At 34.2% G+C, this 22,790-nt stretch overlaps 2 protein-coding genes across 2 annotated transcripts in view; one reads left to right on the top strand and one right to left on the bottom strand.

The window, feature by feature from the left end:
* LOC147073603 (SPRY domain-containing SOCS box protein 3) overlaps positions 1-9,593 on the bottom strand; it is a 28,112-nt gene extending 18,519 nt beyond the window's left edge. Inside the window, exons 1-3 of the mRNA XM_085944890.1 lie at positions 9,103-9,593; positions 8,126-8,316; positions 5,745-5,973 (exon numbers count right to left, since the gene is read on the bottom strand). Of these exons, the coding sequence (XP_085801016.1) occupies positions 5,745-5,973; positions 8,126-8,316; positions 9,103-9,199 (517 nt within the window). The 5' untranslated portion in view covers positions 9,200-9,593. The remainder of the gene's footprint in view (positions 1-5,744; positions 5,974-8,125; positions 8,317-9,102) is intronic.
* Positions 9,594-10,137: 544 nt separating this feature from the next.
* On the top strand, positions 10,138-20,137 carry LOC147073604 (uncharacterized). The gene is made up of 6 exons (XM_085944892.1): positions 10,138-10,412; positions 11,449-11,617; positions 14,381-14,567; positions 14,865-15,120; positions 16,866-17,039; positions 18,776-20,137. Exons 2-6 carry the CDS (start codon positions 11,545-11,547, stop codon positions 18,950-18,952), a joined length of 867 nt encoding a protein of 288 aa, XP_085801018.1. The 5' UTR covers positions 10,138-10,412; positions 11,449-11,544; the 3' UTR covers positions 18,953-20,137.
* The last annotated feature ends 2,653 nt before the right edge of the window (positions 20,138-22,790 follow it).

The raw sequence follows: 22,790 nt of genomic DNA on the forward strand, positions 1-22,790 counted from the left end.
CTAAGAGTACAAATTGCAAATGGTTTTTAAAATTCGATGAAACACTGCTTAACCAAACCATTTTCTTTTTTTTTTGACCATGTCCGATCCTAATAGGATCATATTATGGTCTTCCACAGAGTGGAAGTTTGTATTAATGGATTTTTTTGTTTTTACCAGAAATGGATGTTAGCCACTTGCTCAACTATTAGGTCCATACTCCATACACAAATTGAAAAACAATATGTGTGTTTTCCAAGGATTCGAACCTGGTACCCACGACATTATAAGCCGCTCGGCCATCGTGAGGGATAACCAAACCATAATAGATAAAAAATATTCTTCTATCTATAGATTATCTAAAATTACGTATGATTTATTAGCATAATTTAAAATATTTTATAGATGAGTCTCGCTTAGTCGCCAAACCTGCTTTGGGCAATTTTTCAATAAAATTAGTTTTGAATGTGTGCTATATCGATAAGTCTACCAGCCTGTCGAGGTCCAGAAATCAAAATGAATATTGACTTGAGTCGCCAAATCCGCTCTAGGATAAATAACTGGTTACTATATCCGCTCTACATAGCTGACCGATAAGAAACCACGATTCAAATCATGATTTTTAACATACGTTGAAATCACTATACAAATGTCACTACTACTAGAATCAACATGATCGTAAATGCACAAAACAGTTTTTCGTGATTTACTTGAAACTCAAAAAAACATCCACAACAGGTTTAGCGACTAAGCGACTCAAATAAATGAATATTTTTTTATTTATTATGGTTTGCTTTAGGCTGGGTTTAATTGAATTTTAAAAACTAACCAGCACCATCTGCAATTTGTATTCTTAGTTCAATGAAAATGAATAAGTATGTCTGACAAAGTTTAGTTTGCATTATTTATGTCGGATCCCCACAGCCTATTTCCACCATTCGCCACAACAATATTTTGTTGTTCATAATACTAGAGAGAAATGTTAACCACGATCATCGATGTTTTAAAATACAGTCGAAATCGGTTATTACGATCACAGACATAGCGAGATCTCGGATGTAACGAGGAAACATTCGTTGACATTTTAGTTCATACATTTATTCACTTTTATAACAAGCTACTTATCGGTTATACCAAGCTAAAATATGGTCAAAAATTTTCTTAAAACTGTTAATGTGTAGGTCGTTTAAAAAAAAAACGACCCCAAGCAAAAGCCGCCGGGATCGGATTACGTTTATGACACTAGTTAAGTGTCTGTACCTAATTGGTATTTTCGCTAACAATATTGAAAAAGTATACACGCATACGGTTGAAATTTCATGTAAAAATTGCAAGGTTTGTGAAGTAAGTAGGTACCTACCAGCGTTCATTACAATAAACAACTTCTTTTGTAATTTATGAATGCCATGCTTGTTTCGGGGAAAAATTCTAATTGTGTATTTTTGTTTGAATTGCGACTTTTTGTGTTATGTGACCGCTCATTTAAAAATACGTATTCTCCGATATAACGAGCAAATTCAGTCGGTCCCATCTTCCTCGTAATAACCAAGTTCGACTGTAGTTAATTATTTTGGGAACTTCGTACCGCACCATTATCAAACCGGTTTTTATTAAGTAATATGTTTACTTTACACATTTAATTACATTTTAAGCACAATTTTGCCGGTTAGACATTTAATATATTGGAAATTAAAGTCATTTATAAAAGGGGAAAACCATTGATATGACGCAATTAATTACGTCCACTTACTGGGCCATTAGTGTAATAAAATTTACGACATACCTATTATCTTTTAATAAACCATTTCTTTTGTTCAACGATTTGAGAATGTAACATGGAATGTTAATCTATGACTACTTAATCTGCGAACCATCCAACTGCACTTTTGACCAAAAATGAGATTTTGATGGCATTTTATTACAAAGCGTGTTTTCTATGGTTACATGTAAATTGTACGTAAAACATTTCACCGTAGCACAGTTCGCCGTGAGCTATCGAGCTATCTATCGGAAAGAGATGACGGTATACTATACGGTCTCCAATTTTATTAGATTCAATATGTACATTAATTCAATTTCCATAGCTGATTTTGGCAAAATTCATGAATTCTAGAATGAAAACCTAACCTAACCCAACAAATAATCCAATATATCGGCTATTTACAAAATTTGTTTGCTGCTGGCTTCCTGTATGTGTAAACCGACAAGAACCGTGTTTTATTTAAACATGAATTTATGTCAGTACTGTACGACGCAAAGAAATTGGACGGTCTTTAATATACGGCCATATATTTCCGATACAACATTTCACGGTGAAGTGTGATATGGCGAACAGCATACGTACAAGTTTCCGGACACGGTTTTCTATGCTCACACAAAACAGCCAACTGCAAGTGCCAAATTTCACATATCGTAAATGGAGCAACTCAGCTCTTTATATAAATTTTCTTTATATATAAAAGGGAAGCTAAAATAGTGTATTAATTTATGGTGCAGTATATTTAAAGTATATTTTTGGAATATTATAAGTATAAATAAAAATTCCGCTCGATAGTTAAATTATTAAGTTTTTTCTCCTTCCTGAACAATTTGGCCAAATGGAGTTAGCCGGTTTGTAGATTAAGCAGTTGATATATTGAACATACATAACTTAAAAATACCTCAGATATACATATTTTTTATTCGACCATGTCCAACCCTAATAGACATAATATCGTCACCGTTCAGGCAAAAGTCACCAACCCTGAAAATGGCAGTTTTGAGTTGAGTATGTCACCCGAAGCGTAAAATTATGTTCTTTAAGATGCAAAACTCACCACGGTACATTAGTTAGTAAAATTTTGCTTAAATCCGAATTATTTGTTTTCCACTAAATGACTTTCGATAAAATCTTAACAAGCAAAAGTCATTATAGGTGAATAGACATTATTGACTATATAAAAAAAAATCCTTCGTTATAAATATACAAGCAAAAGTCACTATACTATGGATGGTGAGTTTTACTGATCCTTCTTTTGGCTAACATTGTTCAGATTATTAACAAGCAAAAGTCACCAAACCATAATTGAGCTACCTTGCCTCCTTCAAAACCTTCCAGATGTTTTAATTAGCATCAAAAAGTAAAATTACCTTAAAGAAATTATTAAGAAGACATGAAAAAATAATTTAATGTAGATAAAACCTTAAAAACATTAAAATCTGATTTTTCCTGCATTTTCAAACTTTCAAATTGCGATATCTCAAAACTATGTTTTTAGGGTTGGTGACTTTTGCCTGAACGGTGACGATATGGTCTTCAACAGAGTGGAAGTTTGTATTAACAGATTTTGTTTTTACAAGAAATGGATGTCATTCAATTGCTCACCCTATTAGGTCCATACTCTGACTCATACACAAATTGAAAAACCATATATTGTGTACTTGCCAGACCCAGAATTCGAACCTGCGACGTTATAGGCCGATGCTTAAACCGCGCGGCCATCTATCATATACCTACTAGAAAAATCACATTCGAAAGAAATATGACGCCTTACAGGATTTGAACCCGTATATCCACAGGTATCATGCTAGTATGCTTTAACGAACTACGCTGAATTATAGTCATATTAAATACTGATTAAAACACACCAAGTGGATAGTTCAACGGTTAAATCAGATATTAATTATTGACAGTAAATTGGCGCAAGACTTGAATGCTGGTATTTTCCAAGAGCAAACAGAAAAGGTGACTCCCGCATACATGACAGGTTTGATATATTGCTTACTCTCGGTAAACAAAAGTCTGATAACAGCATAATACAAGATGATGAAGCTGATCCATAACATGCACAAGGTCATTAAGTATTGTACACAACAAACAATTTTGTTTTATCATAAATTAGAATATACCAGTTTTATAGTATGAATATTTTTATCTTACATTATTACTACAGGTGATTAGAATTTATTTATGTAAATATTATTTTAATAAACTGTTTTTATAATTGAATAATTTACAAGATTTATGGACGTAACATTCTTTTATTGAACGTGCTAGTAAATTTCGTCGCAAATCGAATCTAAAATATGCAAACTGTATCTTAAGAGCGTACTTCAGTGAAACGGCAAATAATTTTCACAGTAGGTGCGATGAAATTTCTCACTTTCTCACTAGACAGACCGTCGATGTGTCCGCAGGTCGATTTGTTTTGTCATGGCGTCGGATGAAAATATTCTTAAATCGTGTAAAGATGACTAAAAAACCTTACGTATGTACTTAAAAAAGAAAACATGTCAATGAATATACTATTATTATTAGTAATATAACAATAAACATAACATTAAAAGGACGCATGTTGAATATTTATGACAAATTATATTTCGCTCGGCACGCGTCATTTGCACAATCCGCGCATCGCCTAGCCACGATCTTTTTAGACCATGCCTCAACTGAAGTATAGCCTTAATATGTGGTAAAAATTCAAAATTGGAATGAAAAAACAAACAAATCGTCACTGTTCTGGCAGAAGACACTAATTCGATAAAATTACATATTGAGTTAGTTATACCAAAATGTTCCTTATTTCAAACTTTACCGTCTGGAAACCTTCTTAATAAATAAAGTCTTTATTTTAAAGTCATCCTTTTTACGATTACTTAATAAACTCACATGATAGACCATTTCAAACATTTTAACAACTTCAAAGTCAAATTACTCAAAACTAGTATTATCCAGTTAGTGTGTTCTGCCAGAACAGAGACGAAATATACTTTATATGTTATATGACATTGGTGGCGAAGCTATGACATCGGTATAGTATCGGTTTTTGTAGTCTGAATTAAAGTACAGTCAAACTCGGTTATTACGATCTCGGACATAGCGAGATTTCGGATGTAATGAGGAAACATTCGTTGACATTTTGGTTTATGATTTTCTCCATACATTTATTTATTCACTTTTGTAACGAGCTACCTCTCGGATATTCCGAGCTAAAATACAGTTAATGTGTTGTTCCTTTAAAAACATTTCAACCCTAAGCAATAAAATCTGATCTGACAGGATGCCACCAAGGTCGGATTACGTTTATGACACTAATTAAGTGTCTAAGTACCTACCTAATTGGTGTTTTCGCCGACAATAATGAAAAACTATCCACTCATATGGTTTGTGAAGTCCGTAGGTACCTACCAGCGTTCATTACAATAAACAACTTCTTTTGTAGTTTATGAATGCCATGCTTGTTTCGGGGAATTTTACGATGGTTTTCAGATTTTTTATTTTCGAGTTTTTGTGTTGTGTCCGCTCATTTAAAAATACCTATTCTCTGATATAACGAGTAATGCTTATAATGAGCAAATTCAGTTGGTCCCATCTTCCTCGTAATAACCAAATTCGACCGTATTTATTACTTTAATTACTAACTGAAGTCACGGATCACTCCACTCCACCGTAACTCAATTTGGAGAACGCTTATGAGCAGGTTACAAAATAATGGAAAAAAACAATTCAGTGTTTTCTTTATGAACTTTGTATTTTTTCTTGGACAGCCAAAAGGAATTAAGTGATTTAAAAATTCCAATTGCAAATAAATAAATTAACACTACATAGGTACTCAAAAACAATATTATTTTACCATAGGAAAAAAAACTCCAATACTAAAAAAGAAATTGTAAAAAAGCGAAATTGTTCTCATTAACACCACATTTTTTTACAATTTTTGCTCTCCTGAATAGTAGCGTTTGTCACTAATGCCCTTTAACAGTCGATATTATTGATTATGGCTTACCTAAAGATTTTCTGTTCAAGTAAAATTCAACAGTGCCATGCCACATGTCCAGGTGGACACCTACTATGTCCCCCAAGCAGTAGCCTGGTCCGTAATTGCAGGTCTTCCCCGCATGCTGGATAGTGCCTCTGTAAGAATAACCCCAAGACTCCGCGTCTCGTCCGAGCAATGAATAGAATTTGTATCTAGATCCCTGTATGTCTACGTTCGGAGTGCCAATCCCCACCATCTGTTGGATTATTTGTAAAGTTATTTAATCAATAAATCGAGTCAGGAATATTATATTTTTACATTAGCAATACCAAAGCAAGCCAGACGCGAACGATGCGACAGCACACAGGCTGCCGTTCGGCTGATTTTGAACTGAAAATGAATAATGTAAGCAAAATCTGCCAAAATTTATCAGAACTACAGTAAAGACACCTCACACGTATCACGCCACACCATGAACCTGACGCATGATGAACGTTTATCTTTTGTGAGTTTACACATTTTTAGCTACAACTGACAGGTAATAAATTGACAGTGTTATTTATCGCGCCGGCTAGACAGCAGCGACTTGCCTGTGCAATATAATTTGTGCAAAAAATACGGAACACTTTTACAGCGCTTTTCTGTTTGCGCGAGCTACAGTTTTCCCGTCCATACACGCGGGTTTCCCGATACAATCCGGTTTGCACAGGCAAGCAATGAGCAATGGCAATGAACCAACAATGTGTGTAATATGTATTCTTAATCCAACGAAAACAAATAAGTATGAATGAAAAAAGTGTTAACAATTTTGTCGTATCGCCCAAAATATACCAAAACTATTATGGTTCGGTTTAGGCAGAGATTAAATGATTTTTAACACCATCTGTAAATAGTAGTTTTAGTTCAATAAATACAAATACGAATGACTAACAAAGTTTAAGTTACACTATTTATGGCGGATCTTAACAGCCTACCTCCACCCTTTGCTACTGCGTGATGGTAATGTGTTTATAGCATAAGAGTTCAACATGTTTGCGTAGTGAAAAAAATGATTTTTTTCTCTTGTGAATGGTATGATTTTAAGGCACACCACATAATATTTAAACAGTTACAAAAATAAAGTCATTAAAAGAAATAACATTTTATCATCAGTAAGATATAATATGTAATTTATTATTAATAACATGATTGTTATCTATATGGTTTCCTTAATTACTATAATTTGTATAAAACTTATCAATCTATTAGTCATGGTTCAAGACAGATGTATGATTGTGAAATTTGTTTATAAATAAACAATTTAAAGAATTTGTAAAAAAAAAGTCGACGATAAGAAATATTCTTAAACATTCTGGTATATTTTTGATTAAAATTCTGTGGAAAACCCATGCTCCAAAATAAGGAGAATTAGAGAAGAACATTAAAAAGCTGGAATAGCTACTTGTTGGACACCAGAGTTCAGCTGATATGGTCGAAAAGCAGGCCAGCGGGTCTATTCTACACAAAAGGCTGCTTTCGTCCGCTAAAACTGCTAACTAGGATATTATGTTTGTATCGAATTATTAGCACGTATTGTAACAATTACAATTAGTTGGTATTAATTGTTGCAATAAATCCTATATTTTAACGGCCCTCTGGCTGTGCTAAAATTTAGAGCATGAGCGACAGAGAGAAAGCGAGAGAGAGACAGTTTCGACTGATTAAACGGCTAACTGATTGTTACAATTATAATATTTCAATACAAAATGTATGTAATAAATACTAACACATTATCACGTTAGCGGTCGATAGTCGCCTTTTGTATAGAATAGACCCGCAGTTTGAGACATTTTAAAAGTAGCAGTAGCATGGCCTGTGCCCAATGACATTAATATGGACGAAGCATCTGGCAAAAAAAAAGACACTCACTTTTTTTGTCGGGTCTGCCGAATGGCATAATCTGTTCTAACGCCATTACAATAAAGGTGATATTGCTATAAATTCCCGAAACTTTTTGTCGGGTCTGCCGAATGGTTCGGTTCGAACAGGTTCGCTCAACGGACATTGATACTAGAAACACTGTTCTAACGCCGTTACAATAAAGGTGATACTTATTGCTATAAATTCCCGATGCGTGATATCGCATATGGATATTGCGTGACGTCTACCTATGCACGTGCGAATGTCACTATGGGCGAATTTACTTGCTAGCTACTGTACTGAGTGCGTCGTCCATTAATAATGTCATTGCCTGTGCCAGATATAACATAGCATTTTAACCCGAGATGAAACGAAAAGCTGGATGGTCTGCTTTTTAAACTCCTCATTACTGCACCTGTTCTTGAAGCTTGTCTACAGTTTCTTTGAGTCTTCGTTACATGCCATTAATAAAATGCAGTGTATTGTGTATATAAAAAAAAATTACTTACAACATCAGTTCCATATAAGCGAGTCAAAATTTCGATTTCCCAATAATAGTGTTTACTGTGTTCGAAAGGTGTGTCACCTTTCACGGCTGCCGTGCCTGAACTATATCTTGGATGGAAGAGGATCTCTCGGGAACTTTTGCTAAAACCAACCGACGGAAATACATCTTCTGTGCTCCATTTCCAGTCGAGGTCTGCAAACAACAAAGAAAACATTACATTCTGGATTAAAAAGATCAGTGGGTGGAGCTTACCAGCATCGACAGTAACAAAGTACATTTAACATGATATTGTCATATTGCTATGGTAAAATGGATAAAACCCCGCCAAGATAAAACATGGAACACAATATTATTAGGAAATATCTGCACATGCTTTCAAACAGATTTTCAATCCTCCGACAAAATAATGGCAATTTTTATTCATCTATTGTATCTAAAAGAAGGAAGCGGAAAAGTTAAATGAACAAATTGTTTATATTAATTTATAATTGTTATAAATATTTTATATTTCAATAATATTCAAAACGAGAAAGTTGTGGTGGGGTATACTTATCTTTTTTGTAAGCCATTTTTCAAGTATTTTTTTGAAGATATGGTGAACTTTACAAATTACAAATTCAAGACGTTCACAACATAAAACAAAGAAACTGAAGCAATATTAAAAAAAAGGTTCTTGTCGGTTTAAGGGAAGCCAGCGGCAAACAAATTTCGAAATAGCGAATATACTGGTTTTAGGTTAGGTTCGGTTTTCATTCTTGAATTTTGCCAAAATCGGCTATGAAATTGGCGCGGTTCCTGCCCGGCTTCCCTTAAACCGACTTGTACTGAAAAAATAATATAAAGAGTAAATACGATAATTATAAAAAGAGTCAAGTAGACCCTACCTACTTTAACAAAAGAACTGCTTCGGGAGACAAGATATTTTGCATATTTTGAAACCCACAAAGCAATAATTGATAGTTAATAATATATTCTCACCATCATCTTCATCTTTGCAATGGCACTCTAATATTGGATCTGTGGCTTCTCTTTCCATACAAATACACGTCACAATAGAGATTTCTTCAGCGCTCATTTTATGAAAGGCAAAATATTAAGTATTTCTATGCATAGGCAGGTTATGACCTTATATTATTATTGAAGGTTAATCCACACATTTACAATTGCTAGTGTGAGCAGAATGGGTAGAATTGCTTTTGTTGAATATGCTAAATAATAAATTACACCATCATTTTATCGAAGTCGTGTTATTTCTTTTTATCCGTAAACTGCCAACGTATTCAGCCGTGATTGGAAAAATGTCATGCCATTAAATGCTAATAATGACGTAAATATAAATAAACAGCGTTTTATATAAACAAATAAAATCGACGAAACATTTATCTCACGCGAACTTATTTATGTCTCAAAACAATAACAAATTACATCAACTTTTCCTGATCTTTGACCATTTTTGAGGTTTTATAAGTGTTACTATTTTAATAAACTTCAACTAACCTGTTCAAGTATAAGGTGACGTTTTGTAAATTTTATTCAAAATGTAATAATGATTTTGTAAACCATATCAATTAAATTTAAAAATATTAATTCAACCCAGCGTGATAATATTTCACAATACACATTCAAATAACATAATCCACATCAGATTTTTAATGGTAACATGTTATTGGAATAACTCTTCGTAAGTTATGGCAACTATTGAAAACTCACCCTTTCAGTGTTCACATGTTAGAATTTAATTTTGAAAAAAATGCGATGAAATCAAATGAGTCCAATCCATAGATGTTATAAATATGTCCAATCTCTTTGGGTGAAATATTTATTTCAATTAAAACTTTTGTTGTAAACGTGTGTTTTCAAATTAATTGGGAAATTTTAATATTTTATATACGTGTATATGTATCGTATCGGACTTTATATTTGTTTAAGATAATAATATTATTAAGAGTGTACATTAGATTGCTGTCTGCTATCTCGCAACACTACTTTCCACCCTCTCACCCTTTCCTCTTCACTTATGTCTGAAGCAGTCTGAAGCAGGGTTGCGGACTCACTTGCTGCAGACAGATTGCGAAAAATACAAAAATATCTAATCAAATAATAATACAAATTAATTTTAACGTTCGTTACTGTCGTGATTAAAACCTCAAATTCGTCGGTAGCTTATTATCCTTTCAAATTTGAATTGTGTGGATGTGTTTATCGTATTGTTATTTTGTGTGCTGAGCGATCGCTCAAAGTCAATAATGTTGAATTACGAGCACAGCGAATATTTACTTAATTTATGGGTAAGTAATAAATTAAACGTTTGCAAAATAATTATAGCACAATAGTGTATCGAATACGCAGTTTTATCTACGCTCAATTAATTCATTACCTGTTATATATCCATTTATAAGACATCTGTCTGTATTCTACTTTTACTAGGTAGGTGTATGCAATTATATTCTGAATAATTGATGGTAATTATTGCCGTCTTCAATTAAAAGTCTATTTCGAAATGCATCACATTGTGACACTGTCAGAAAATTACTTGCAAATGTTCGCGATCGAAAATCATTAGTCCCTTGAATACTGAATTGACACTTCTTACTACAATGAAAATGTACTTGAATTGGATACTTACTAACTAAATAAAAATACAAATTGTTGGCGTTGTATTAGGACATTAGGTACTAGGTATTAGATTATTATATTTTAGTTAATTTAGTTGTAAGTATGTACATCACAATTGATTTGAAACTCTCTTTGAAAGTCTGTCATTGGTATTGGTGGTGCTTTTAGCTGTGGACTGTAATTTGAGGATGCTGGTTGGTGGATTACGGATCTTGGAGGGGGAGGGGGGTTAACCTGGATGCCAGACACTGACCTTTTTATGTTGAGAGGGCTAGCGCACGCTGGAGATGGTTCGGTGATAAGATAGATATATAAGAAATAAAGATAAAAAGATAAGGAATTCGGACAAATTGTATTCTTAGTTCAATAAAAACAAATACGAATGACTGTCAAAATTTAGTGTGCATTATATGTGTCGAATCTTAACAGCCTACCTCCACCCCTCGCCACTGATACCAGTGTTGCCAGATAATTATTTAACCAAATGGGATATTTACCATGTGAAATTTTTAAAAATGGGGATTTAGGAGCAAAAATTAGGATGTCTGGCAACGCTCATACATACAATTAGCTGAAAAGCCTATAACAAAAATAATTTAAAGACACAACTAAACCTATGAAAATATATTATTGTGAATATTTTGTGTACGTATCAGCATGCGAATGAATAAAGTATTGTAAGATACAAATTCTTGTTATGTTTTTCAGTCCGTTTGATGGATCGTGGTCGCGTGGAAATGTTCTGCAGTGTGGCCTACACATTCAGCAATATAAGTGCGAAGTGAGTCTCTCGGAGCATCGCTAATGCATTTCTGGATAGATAAACGCAGCCAGTGCGGGTACAGCGGGCGGAGAGTACCTTCAGCCCTCTCCACGGGTGAGAACCAAAATCAAATCATTTGATAAACCTTATAACGTCGGTAATATCTCAAAAAACACAACTTTTTAGGAGAGGCAAATAACAACTTTATTCTCTCAGTTTTTAATTCAGAAATAAATTTTCTTCTATGAAATATCAGAGTTCAGTATTCTGTGTACTTACAAACACGTAACTCAAAATACGAGTTTATAATATTTATAAAAGTCTTTTATTGTGATATGAGTTTTTTCTCGTTGCTTAAATCTATTATGTTGTAAAGTATGTTTTAAGATACTTGTTAGTGGAATATGTGCGTATTCAAATTCGTAATTCATTACATATCAAACAAGTCAAAACTGACAAAAAATGAGATACGTGTTTGTATAAAATTAACGACGATAAGCTACCTTGTAATAGTGACACAACAGATATGACGTATTCCATTGCGAAACACCTGTGTAAACAGTAAACTGTGAGTCGTTTTTCTTACGTGTAGGCTCTGTTTAGCAGAGGAGGCTTTCTCATTGAAAGGTACACATGAACAGTACAGAATATGGGTCTTAAATGGTGTGATTTTAACTGTTTTTTTTACAATTGACGCTAGAATACCGCTATATAGTAGCTATATATAAGTATCTATCAGAGGCGAGAGGTGGAGGTAGTCTGTTAGGATTCAACATAAATAGTGCACACTAAACTTAGTCAGTCATACTTATTTGTTTTTATTTAACTACAAATACAATTTGCAGATGGTGCTGGTTAGTTTTTAGAATACAAATAAACCCTGCCTAAACCAAATCATAATAGATTAGGTATGCTATGGGTGATCTGACAAATATAGTATGCATTTTTTCAGTCATACTTATTTGTTTTTGTTGAATTAAGATTACATAATATTACAGATGGTGTTGTTTAGTTTTTTTTTAATTCATTAAGCTCTGCTGACCCAAATCATATTCGATAAAAAAATATTATTCTATCTAAAAATACCTTAAATCACAGAACAGATTAATAAATAGAATTCTGACATGTACATCATTTGACATGTTTACTTTAACTTATTAGAGGTTTAATAATTTTATTTCATTAGTCAAACTATATTTTATGAAATACCCTTTGCATATAAATCAATAATGAGTCACTTTCTTTCCATGACAGGATATAAAATATCTAAGAATGATTCATAATATGACTCGTGAAGATGAGTTAATTCTTTTAATGACTCACATAATTGACATTTTAACATAATGTCATAAAGAGTCTAATGCAAATTCGAGGGCTTAGTGTCAAACAACACTATCTACAAAAGTGCAACTTTACAGGAGAGCCAAAAATCGTTATTTTAGATTCTTGTAACTCAATAAGGGAAATGTTCATTTAAAACCTAATGTTAATATTTTATAATTTATTGTGTAGTGTACATTTATCTTGCTTATGATGATGTTAAAATTTATAGGGATAGTTTTAAAAAAATATGAAAACAAGGGTAACTTATGTAGTTAGCGTTAAACTTTACTGACGATTTAATAAGAAATTAGAAAAGACTGACATAATGTTGTTTGACTATTGTGTAGCCATAAATGTAAAATAACGTTATCTCAAAAAAAAAAAACCTTTTTTGTAGATAACGTTGTCTGACTTTAAGCACTCGAATTGTGAGGGCCATTATTTTAGAAAATGAGTTAACAAGAATTATTCACTGTTTATTTATTTTTCATACTGTAGTTGGTGAAATACAGTGAAACCCAAATTTTACCGTTTTGAAACGTCTGACAAAAAAAACATAAATTTGAAAATAAATCATTTTTTATTAAACAAATAATAAGAATGAAAAATGTCAACACCAAAATCACAAATAATAACCATCGCTAATTGGCTGAAATAAAAGATCGGTCATCAATCGCGATGTGTAACCATGGCATTGGGCACTGCAGACATGTCTTTTAAAAGAAACACGCAAAACATAATATCACTTTGCGGATTCATTTATTGCAAACTTCACTGTTATCATTTGCATCTGTCAAAAACAAAACAGTCAATTCATAAATTACTGTAATTTAAATGGTGAGGATTGAATGAGTACAAGTGACATAAATAAAACATGTGTTATGAACACATAACATATTAATAAAATAGAAATGTGGAAGCCAGTCGTTATGCACCAAGGTGTCGAGAGCAGATTCAGTTTATTACTTTATGCCAGTTAGGCCTTGAAACACAAAGCTCGCTAAATGTCCTCAAATATTGCCAATATTGAAAGCATGTTTCATTTACTTGATAAACTGTTGGTAAATATTCACGTATCCTACATCGATATTATTATTTCCAAATCCAAATATACACGTATATTCACGTATCCAATATCCATATTATTATTTTTGTTACCCAAACTATTTGTTACTATGCCCTATATTTATAAAAAAATCTTGACACTGCCATCCCCCCCCCCCCCCCCCCCCATTTCAAATGTGTAGATTTTTGTGTAAAAATCTATTTTTAACTGGTGTTTAAATTAAGTCCATATTTCTCCACACTCGAGAATTAAACCATCTTACAGTCTCACCCAGAAGGTAACCCATTTTCCATTATTTTTGTATTCCCTGGTTAGGAGCAGTTATCACATTCCTATATGCCATATAATTTGGCATGATATACAATACATTGACATACATGTGCAAAAAGGTTTGCCATGCCTGTTATAAAAGTAGATTGAATTTTCTATGAAACTACAGATGCAAGATATTATGTGGGTGAACATACAAATTTTTCCATCTGTTCCAGGAGTGGGCAGAACTCGTAGGGACCGTCATCTGAAGCCCATGGTGACCCCAGTCCACCGCTTCCAGTCGGTGGAGTGCGTGGCGGGTGCTGCACGACGTCCCCCAGGTCTCACCCCACACCTGCACCTGCCGCCACCTTCCATCCACAGGCCACACCACTTCCATCACCCCACTGTTGCTCACCACAAGTAAGTTCTTCTTACAATCCGTTCATGCGTATATATCATATCGAGGGTATACTTGCAGAACGCATTAAGTGCGTTTTTTCTGTTTTAAATGCCAAAATTCTTAGAATTTTACGCTCTACCTTCTGGTAAAACGCACTTAGTCGTAGGATATACTGGTGAGAAAATAGAAACTGCATTAAGTCATATTGTTATTCTTTTATACTGAATTTAGTTGATATGGGATTCGAACCCACTACTTCATATGCGGATAATTCCCAACTCAGCCTTCATGTCAATTGTACTTTTAAAAAATTACAGCAGTTCGACACCTCGAGTCATCAACAATGGGTCCAACATGGCTACGCCAGCAGTGGGAACAAACGGCAGCTCGAGCGGTGCAAACGCGGTGGAGATGGACAGCTCGGTGTTCCTTGATGTGACGCTGAGAGGCGACTCCGTCCCCGCGCCGCTGCCTCACCATGTGATGCCCGCCCACCTCAAGTGCGGCATGTGGGCCTCGTTTGCCCTCGCCACCATCTTTGTGGCCGGGGCCAAGTTCTACTTTGATCATCAGGTTAGTATATTTTATTTATGGCTATGTCAGCAGTTGGTCGTTGAGGATTAAATTTGCATATATCTAGATTCTAGATTCTCCTAATCTACAGCATTTTTTCCCAAATGGGGTTCAAAAAGGGTTGCTGATTTTTGTAGTGAAATTACTTAACCGGTTCTATGCCTACAGCGAGTTTTCTTGCTCTATGAGGCCATGATCGACAGGCCGCACATATAAATTTCGCTAGTCATCTCGTCAGACTTTAAAATCAAATTATTAGCCACTGTCAATTGAATAATAATAATAATAATCTAAAAAATTAAACACAGTGACATCTATTTGAATAATTATGAAATACTGAGCCATACAAATTATCGGTATTACAGCGATTGTAGTAAGAGCTTCGCTCTACATTCAACGTGTGTCATTAAAAATCTGCGGCCTGTCAGATACTGCCATAATAATATCATGAGGCATAAAAAAGGTTAAGCCACCAGCGTAAGTTCGTTCATTGGAAATCGAAGTGAAATGAAAATTGAAACCGAGGAACTTGGCTGTGGTAAGAACAGCGTATTGCGCTCTCTTCTTCGACCTGACGTGGGAGTGGCTAATTCTGCATCCTGTATTGCGGAACAATGACCAATTCAGTTATATGCTACGGTTTGAATGAGGTGGAATAGGTTTGACGCAGTATTTAATAGATATTTTTAATGATTACAATCGATGACTCGCGTATCATATTTTATTTATCACAAACCGATAAATAAACTTTTAGATTAAACGATTAGCAAATGGATACTTCGTTATACAGTTTAATTTTCAATTACATATGCTTCTAACATATTGATACATTATTTATCACTACATATATATCGTTACACTCTCCAGTGGCGCATTTCTTTGACGCAAAATAATGCAACCGAATCATCAGATAATTTATAAGGCGGCTTTCAGAAGAGTTAAAAACTAGTCACAAAGTTATCAAACCAACATATTAAAATTTAAAAAAAAATATGCTTGTAAATTATAACCTAAACCATAACAAAATTCCTGCATTTATAAATTGGTAAATGAATATAATATAATATAATATAACACCGGTGATGTCACGTGGGTATAGGCAGGTTATGTGTTGTTTAAGCAACACCGAGTTGAGTCAAATGAGCTTAATTGAGGCTTTCGAGCGATTAGGAATGCACAAACTGAAGAATTTGATTTTTTACGGTGTATTGTTATTAAAAATCTATACAACATAATATGTTATATGTATATATTATAGAGATATTTAATGTTATATTTTTCCTCTGTTTTGAATTGTCATAGTTCTGTTTATCGCTGTTCTGTTTTGTCACATTCTGTTTCTTCATATTCTGTTATATCTCGTTCTGTTTATTCATGGAACCAAATAAATGTTATAGAATTAATGGTTTCCTAATATCTTCAACAACCTTTTCCTCCTTTGAAAATAATTTGACCTGCAGAGTTAATGTGTCGGAAGCAAAAGGAAACCTTTACTTACTTTTAAGATTGGTCAAAAATCTAACAGAGGTCACTATGGTAATAAAATAAGAAGCGTAGGATTCAAAAAGTTAAAGTAAAAATATTCAATGAAAGACTTCGATGCATTTGAAATATGGATCCACTGAAGAGTGCTTTGAGTGGCTTAAAAAATTAAATAAAACAAAAACAGGCAGTTGCTCATGAACAGTGCTGTAAATTTGCATAAATCTTGAGCACATAAGTGAATTGTGCTTGTTTTGTTGCAGATTCTGTACGAGCAAGGCGCGAGCGTTGAAGTAGTGGTGTTGTGCGGCCTTCTGGTGGTGTTCTTGTTTGCCGCCTGCACTGTGTCACTGTGCCGCGTCCGCCAGTTGCCCCCCCTGCCTCTGCCTGCCCCCGCGCACCCGCCCATCACTTCCATCGCTGATCCCCCATCTCAGGTACAAGATATATTATTACTTTCAGACAATAAAATATACATTAGGGTGCTTCAATTTGAGATATAGGATTTAAACCACTATTTTCATCACGTTAACCCTCTAATGTTTATATTTGACAAAAACATTATTATCATCTATAGCAGGGTTATTTTACGTGTGAGTGCCAAAATTACCCTAATATTATTTTTCGACCTTCTGACGTGCCGAGTAGTTATTCATGGGGAAAAAATGAAAAAAGCATTTTTTTGAATTCTGTTAAAAAAAGTTTAGAAATTACAATCGAGTTACTTATTAAATTAAATTTGATTTATTAAATTGAATAAAACGCATGCACTTGTCTTCACTGACACTTCTACGGCTAACATTAGCTAAATCTAATAATTATTTTAACCAATAACAAACAACCTCTAATGATAACAACAATGCTAGTGTTGCTAGCTCAGAAATATATAGGTGTACGTAATGATGAAATATCAATGAAGAGTCGGGAAATAATATCCATAAAAAATAATAATTTCTAAATCGTTCACGTGTCAGCAAAATTTTTCATACGTGCTACCTCTGACACGCGTGCCATATAGCCTTACTGTTATAATATCATGGCTACGGACATGATAACGGTGGACTCCCCACACTTTCAGGTATAAATATTTATTTATTTATTTAAGAATACAAAACATTGTGGACATAACAAATCTAAATTCAAGACGTACACAACATGAGATTTACATTATAAGTCAAACATTACCCTCACAAGAGAGAAGAGAATATAGAAAAAGAAATGTATATATAATAACAATAATAATAACAAAAAAAAAAATAATCAAAACATACTTAAGTACAATTTAATAGAGAAAAATATAATTTTTGAGAACGAAAAATATACAATTTTATACAGAAAAATACAGTTTCAAAAATAAAATGCAAAGTACATCATTAAAAATGTCTATGTCTTTAGGGAGCGCATTTACTAGTCTTGCACCCCTCGCTAATGGTGCCTGATAGGCTTGACACGAGGAAACGGTTCCAATCCAGAATAAATCATGACTGCGACCACGTAGGTAATTGACAGGCGCATGGAAATTCAAATTCATTAGGACACCAGGATTGGAAACCATCCCTCGCGATAACAGGCAAAAGTGTTTCAACAGCAGAAGAGACCGACGAGATTCAAGAGAGTGAAAAGTAAGCATGCCTTGTAGAAAGGCAGTCGGAAAATAATCATCTGACGAATTATCGAAAGGAAAATAGTTAAGTGTTTTAAAATAAAGACATCGAAGAAATTTCTTCTGGACGCGTTCTAAAATAAGCTTATAGGAAACCTCATAAGGACACCAGATAATCGAACCATATTCAAGAATGCTACGCACTAATGAGACGTAGAGTGTACGTAATAGGATTCTTGAATGGTTTGGATTGTCGCATGATGAATCCTAGAAGCTTACTCGCACGTAGAGCCGTGGAAGTTATATGCGAGTGAAAGGATAATGAAGAATCAAAAATTATCCCAAGATCTTTCGCCTCAGATTGACGTTTTAAAGAATTTTTTGACATAATATAATTGTATTTAATCGTAGTTCTTGACCTAGAAAAAGTAATACAAAAGCATTTACAATACAATGCATAAATACTGTGCAAATGATATGTTTTTGATAATCACGCTAACTTTGCATTAACCTTGTTTATTAGTAGAAGTCTGTCGGAAGATCATTACACAAATACCATTCAATTCGCAGGAGTCGAGTGATGATTTGGCGCTGGGCACAATCCTCAGCCTGGAGGCCGCGGCCAGTGCGGCGAGCGCTCAGCCCCCACGAGTCGAACCGACGCCTCCTCCGCCCCCGTACCACATCGCAGTACTCCTCCCCCCGAGGGAGGCGCCCCCACCCTCTTACGAGAAGGCCGTCAGCTAGTCTGATTTCATGCGACAACTTGCACCGTTAATTGTCTTTTTATTTACGAATGTTGAATTGGCTTCATAATCTCAAATTAAATAATATTCAATTGTATCAGCTGTCAGTAATAATTAGTCGTGGATCTGTCTGTAAGTGGTTACGATTTAATTATTGTTGTGCATGATTTTATTGGTTACATGTAAATTGTATGTAAAACATTTCACTGTGGCACAGTTCGCCGTGAGCTTTCTTATCGGAAAGAGATGACCTTATACTATAAGGTCTCATAATATGAACATTAATTCAATTTTCATAGCTGATTTTGGCAAAATTCATGAATTCATGAATGAAAACCTAACCTAACCTAACAATTCAATCCAGTATATCAACTATTTTCAAAATTTGTTTGCTGTTGACTTCCTGTCAAACCGACCAGAACCGTGTTTTATTTAGACATGAATAATTGTATGTCAGTACTATACGACCCAAAGAGGCTGGACGGTCTTTAATATACGGCCATATATTTCCAATGCAACATTTCACGCTGAAGTGTGATACGGCGAACTGCATACATACAAGTTTCCGGACACGGATTTTATTATCGTATTTTCACCTCAGTTCCAACTCGTTGTAACTGCAATCTATTAGTTTTGAGTTCATCAAGTTGGAAGGTTGAGCCCAAATATATCCATGATGTTGGGTATAATTGATAAAATATGGCTGTAAGGAGACCAAAACCATGTTATTTATATTTGTGATAACTGGTAACAAATAAAAAAAGTTATTTTCTCTTATGACAAGTTAGAAATGGGGTGATGCCATGTCAATCTTTATTTGGACGACGTTATTCATTTATATATCTGTGTGCAAGAGCAAAAATTACATAATCATATTTTCTTCGTCGTGTCGAGTCTTCAATAGCTACAATGTGTCGCTCCAGAAGTTGGCGAAGGCAACATCACTTTCATCGGCTTGTAGGATCTCATCGATATTGCAGCTTACTGGGCAGGCCTTGCATGAAAATAGGTGTTCCACGCTTTGTATTTCACCGCAGGTTTGGTCATCAGAGTACCCCTAATTCACCATGTTGTCACGGGTGCGCCCTACCGCGGTTCTCAATTTTACCACTATTTAAATAGGATTGAATGGACCTTGAAATCACCATAAGATAATATTTCGACCATGTCTGATCCTAATAAGATCATATGGGCCTCCACAGAGTAGAGGTTTGTATTAACAGATTTTTGTTTTTACGAGAAATGGATGTCAGTCTATTAGGTCCATACTCTTGACTCATACACGAATTGAAAAACAATGTATGTACTTGCCAGACCCAGGATTCGAACCTGGGACCCACGACGTTATAGGCCGACGCTTAAGCCGCGTGGCCATCGTGGGTATATAATTCTAAAATGTATTATGGCATATCTATAAGTGTATAATGTCGTCCAATTATATATCAGAAAGGGTGAGCTATAAACAACTTTGAAGGTCAGTTTCAAAAATCAATAGATAGCTCATATTTTATGTAATTTAAAAATACTCAGTGTGACCACTTCTCAAATCATTAAATATTTAGACATTGCTTTTGTAATTTTCCATTACCGGGAAATACCTTTATAAAGAGGAATCTAATTATGTAAATAATTTCATTTAAAAAATGTATGTAATACAAATTATCATTATAATATTATTATTGCAGTAAAAATGAATGAAAATCTTTCTTTTTGAAAATCAAGATTGATAATGTATGTAAATATATAATATATATATTTTTTAAATAAACAGACTATCAAAAGAGAGATGTCTTAGTAAGTTGTACTCTCGGAAGTAATATTTAAAATTATTGTTTACATTTTTACACCATAAGTTCAATTTTAAAATATTATAAATATTTCAAAATTTAAAAGAAGAAAAGTGTCGGAAATGATATAATCATAATGATATATTTATTATTATTGTCTATGGTTGGATGTTTGATAATCAAAAGTTATTATGTATCCATAATCGTATTTATGTCACAATATTATTAATATTATGTATTACTAATGTCAGTTTCTTAATGTGTAAGATTTATTTTTAATTGTAAAAAACATTATAAACAATAACCTAACCTAACCCGACCCCCCTTTAATGTGTTATAGGTCCATTTAAATATTTCTGTACCGTACACAGTAGGACAAAATTTACACTGGCAACACCATCTCAAAAATGTCAACGAAATCACATTCATTCCCGTGTACACAGACGTGACTTAATCCAATACTCATTTCTCAACGGGTACATCTGACAAAGAAACAGTGATTTTGTATTGGCATTTAAGCAAATAAAAGTAGAAAGAAATACAATGTTTAGTAGATAAAACATAACATTTTAAATCAACATGGCTTGCCTGTTCTTCAAGCCGACCGGATTCCGGCGTCCTGGAAGGTCGCTAAATACTATCTATAGTGTATATGGCGGGGCTACGGGATGCTGGTTTTACCTGGAACGAAGCAAGAAAACTGGCGAACGACAGGGATTCTTGGAGGCGCCGCGTGGTATCCATGTGCTCCAACTAAGGGGCGGATATGGGCGAAGAAGAAGAAATATTTTATAGACAAGAATATTTTTTATCTATTATGGCTTGGTTAGGCAGTTTAAAGTCTTAGTTCAATGAAAACAAATACGTATGACTGACAAAGTTTAGTGTGCACTATTTATGTCGGATCTCCACATCCTACCTCCACTCTTCGCCACTGGAATTAATATACGTTGCATATTTTATCTTTAAGGCGGAGAGCCATAGAAGGTAGTGTTGTGAGTGTGTGGAATTTGCCACTAGCGGACAGCTTAAGTGGTACGCACACACCAGGAGACCGCACTCAGCAGATCAGTCTCACTATTGTCATTTGAGGAGTTGTTTTTTCAAACATTTACCATTAATCATCTCAGAAAGTAGATCTACGGCATATATTTTTTTTACATTTCTATCCAACACGAAGAATTGATTGATGAAGATTCTAGTTCGATTGTGCTAATAACAGTGAGTGGCGTGTGTTATTTCACTCATGAGTCTTGTGGCAAATCAGTTGTCAATTTGTTACTGCCAAAAGTTGGTAAGTCTCGAAGTGTTTTGAAGTAATTGCAATTTGATGTTTGACATGCCTTCTAAAATCAGGCATAATGCTAATTTCTTTGTGCTTCTTGTGCATATTCTATATAAATCGGACGACCTTGATTTTTTTTGTACACATAATGCGTTAACTCTAAATACCTAAATTATCAACTTACTAACTTTTGGCAGCAATCCGTATATTATGTACTATAAACAATTACGGTGTAGATGGTGATTCGGTACCGAGATATATAAATGGACCTCTAATAGTAAAATGTGTCACTCTGAAAATGAAACTATTCCTCTAGTCATTTTATACATTGTAGAGTTTAAGAATGTATTAGTACCTACTAATTTCTGACTGTCTAGATTCTCCTAGTATTGTAATAGGATATTAGGTTATTCGTAACAAATGTTACTCAATTGTTATGGTTAAACTTACTTCTCGGAGTGCCCTAGGCAACGTAACGTGTTGGCGAAAAAACACCTGACAATCGTATTTTACACTTCATTAGGGAATGAGATAATCTGGCGTTGTCGACTGGACTGGATTAAAGATGAATGAAATTGACGGAGAAATACATTTATCTATGTTACTATTAAAAAAAAGCAAGTTGACAACCGAAATACATAATATACCAGAAAGAGAAGGAAATATTGTTAAGTTGTTTTAGTGACTATATTTAGCCCGTGTCACTGAATTGTGAATTACGATGGTAGTGTTAATAATTGATTATCATCGAATGCAATGCGGTAACA

The sequence above is a fragment of the Rhyacophila brunnea genome, unplaced genomic scaffold (assembly GCF_057557595.1).
Source record: "Rhyacophila brunnea isolate RB1 unplaced genomic scaffold, BYU_Rbru_1.0 scaffold_17, whole genome shotgun sequence".
Lineage (NCBI taxonomy): Eukaryota > Metazoa > Arthropoda > Insecta > Trichoptera > Rhyacophilidae > Rhyacophila > Rhyacophila brunnea.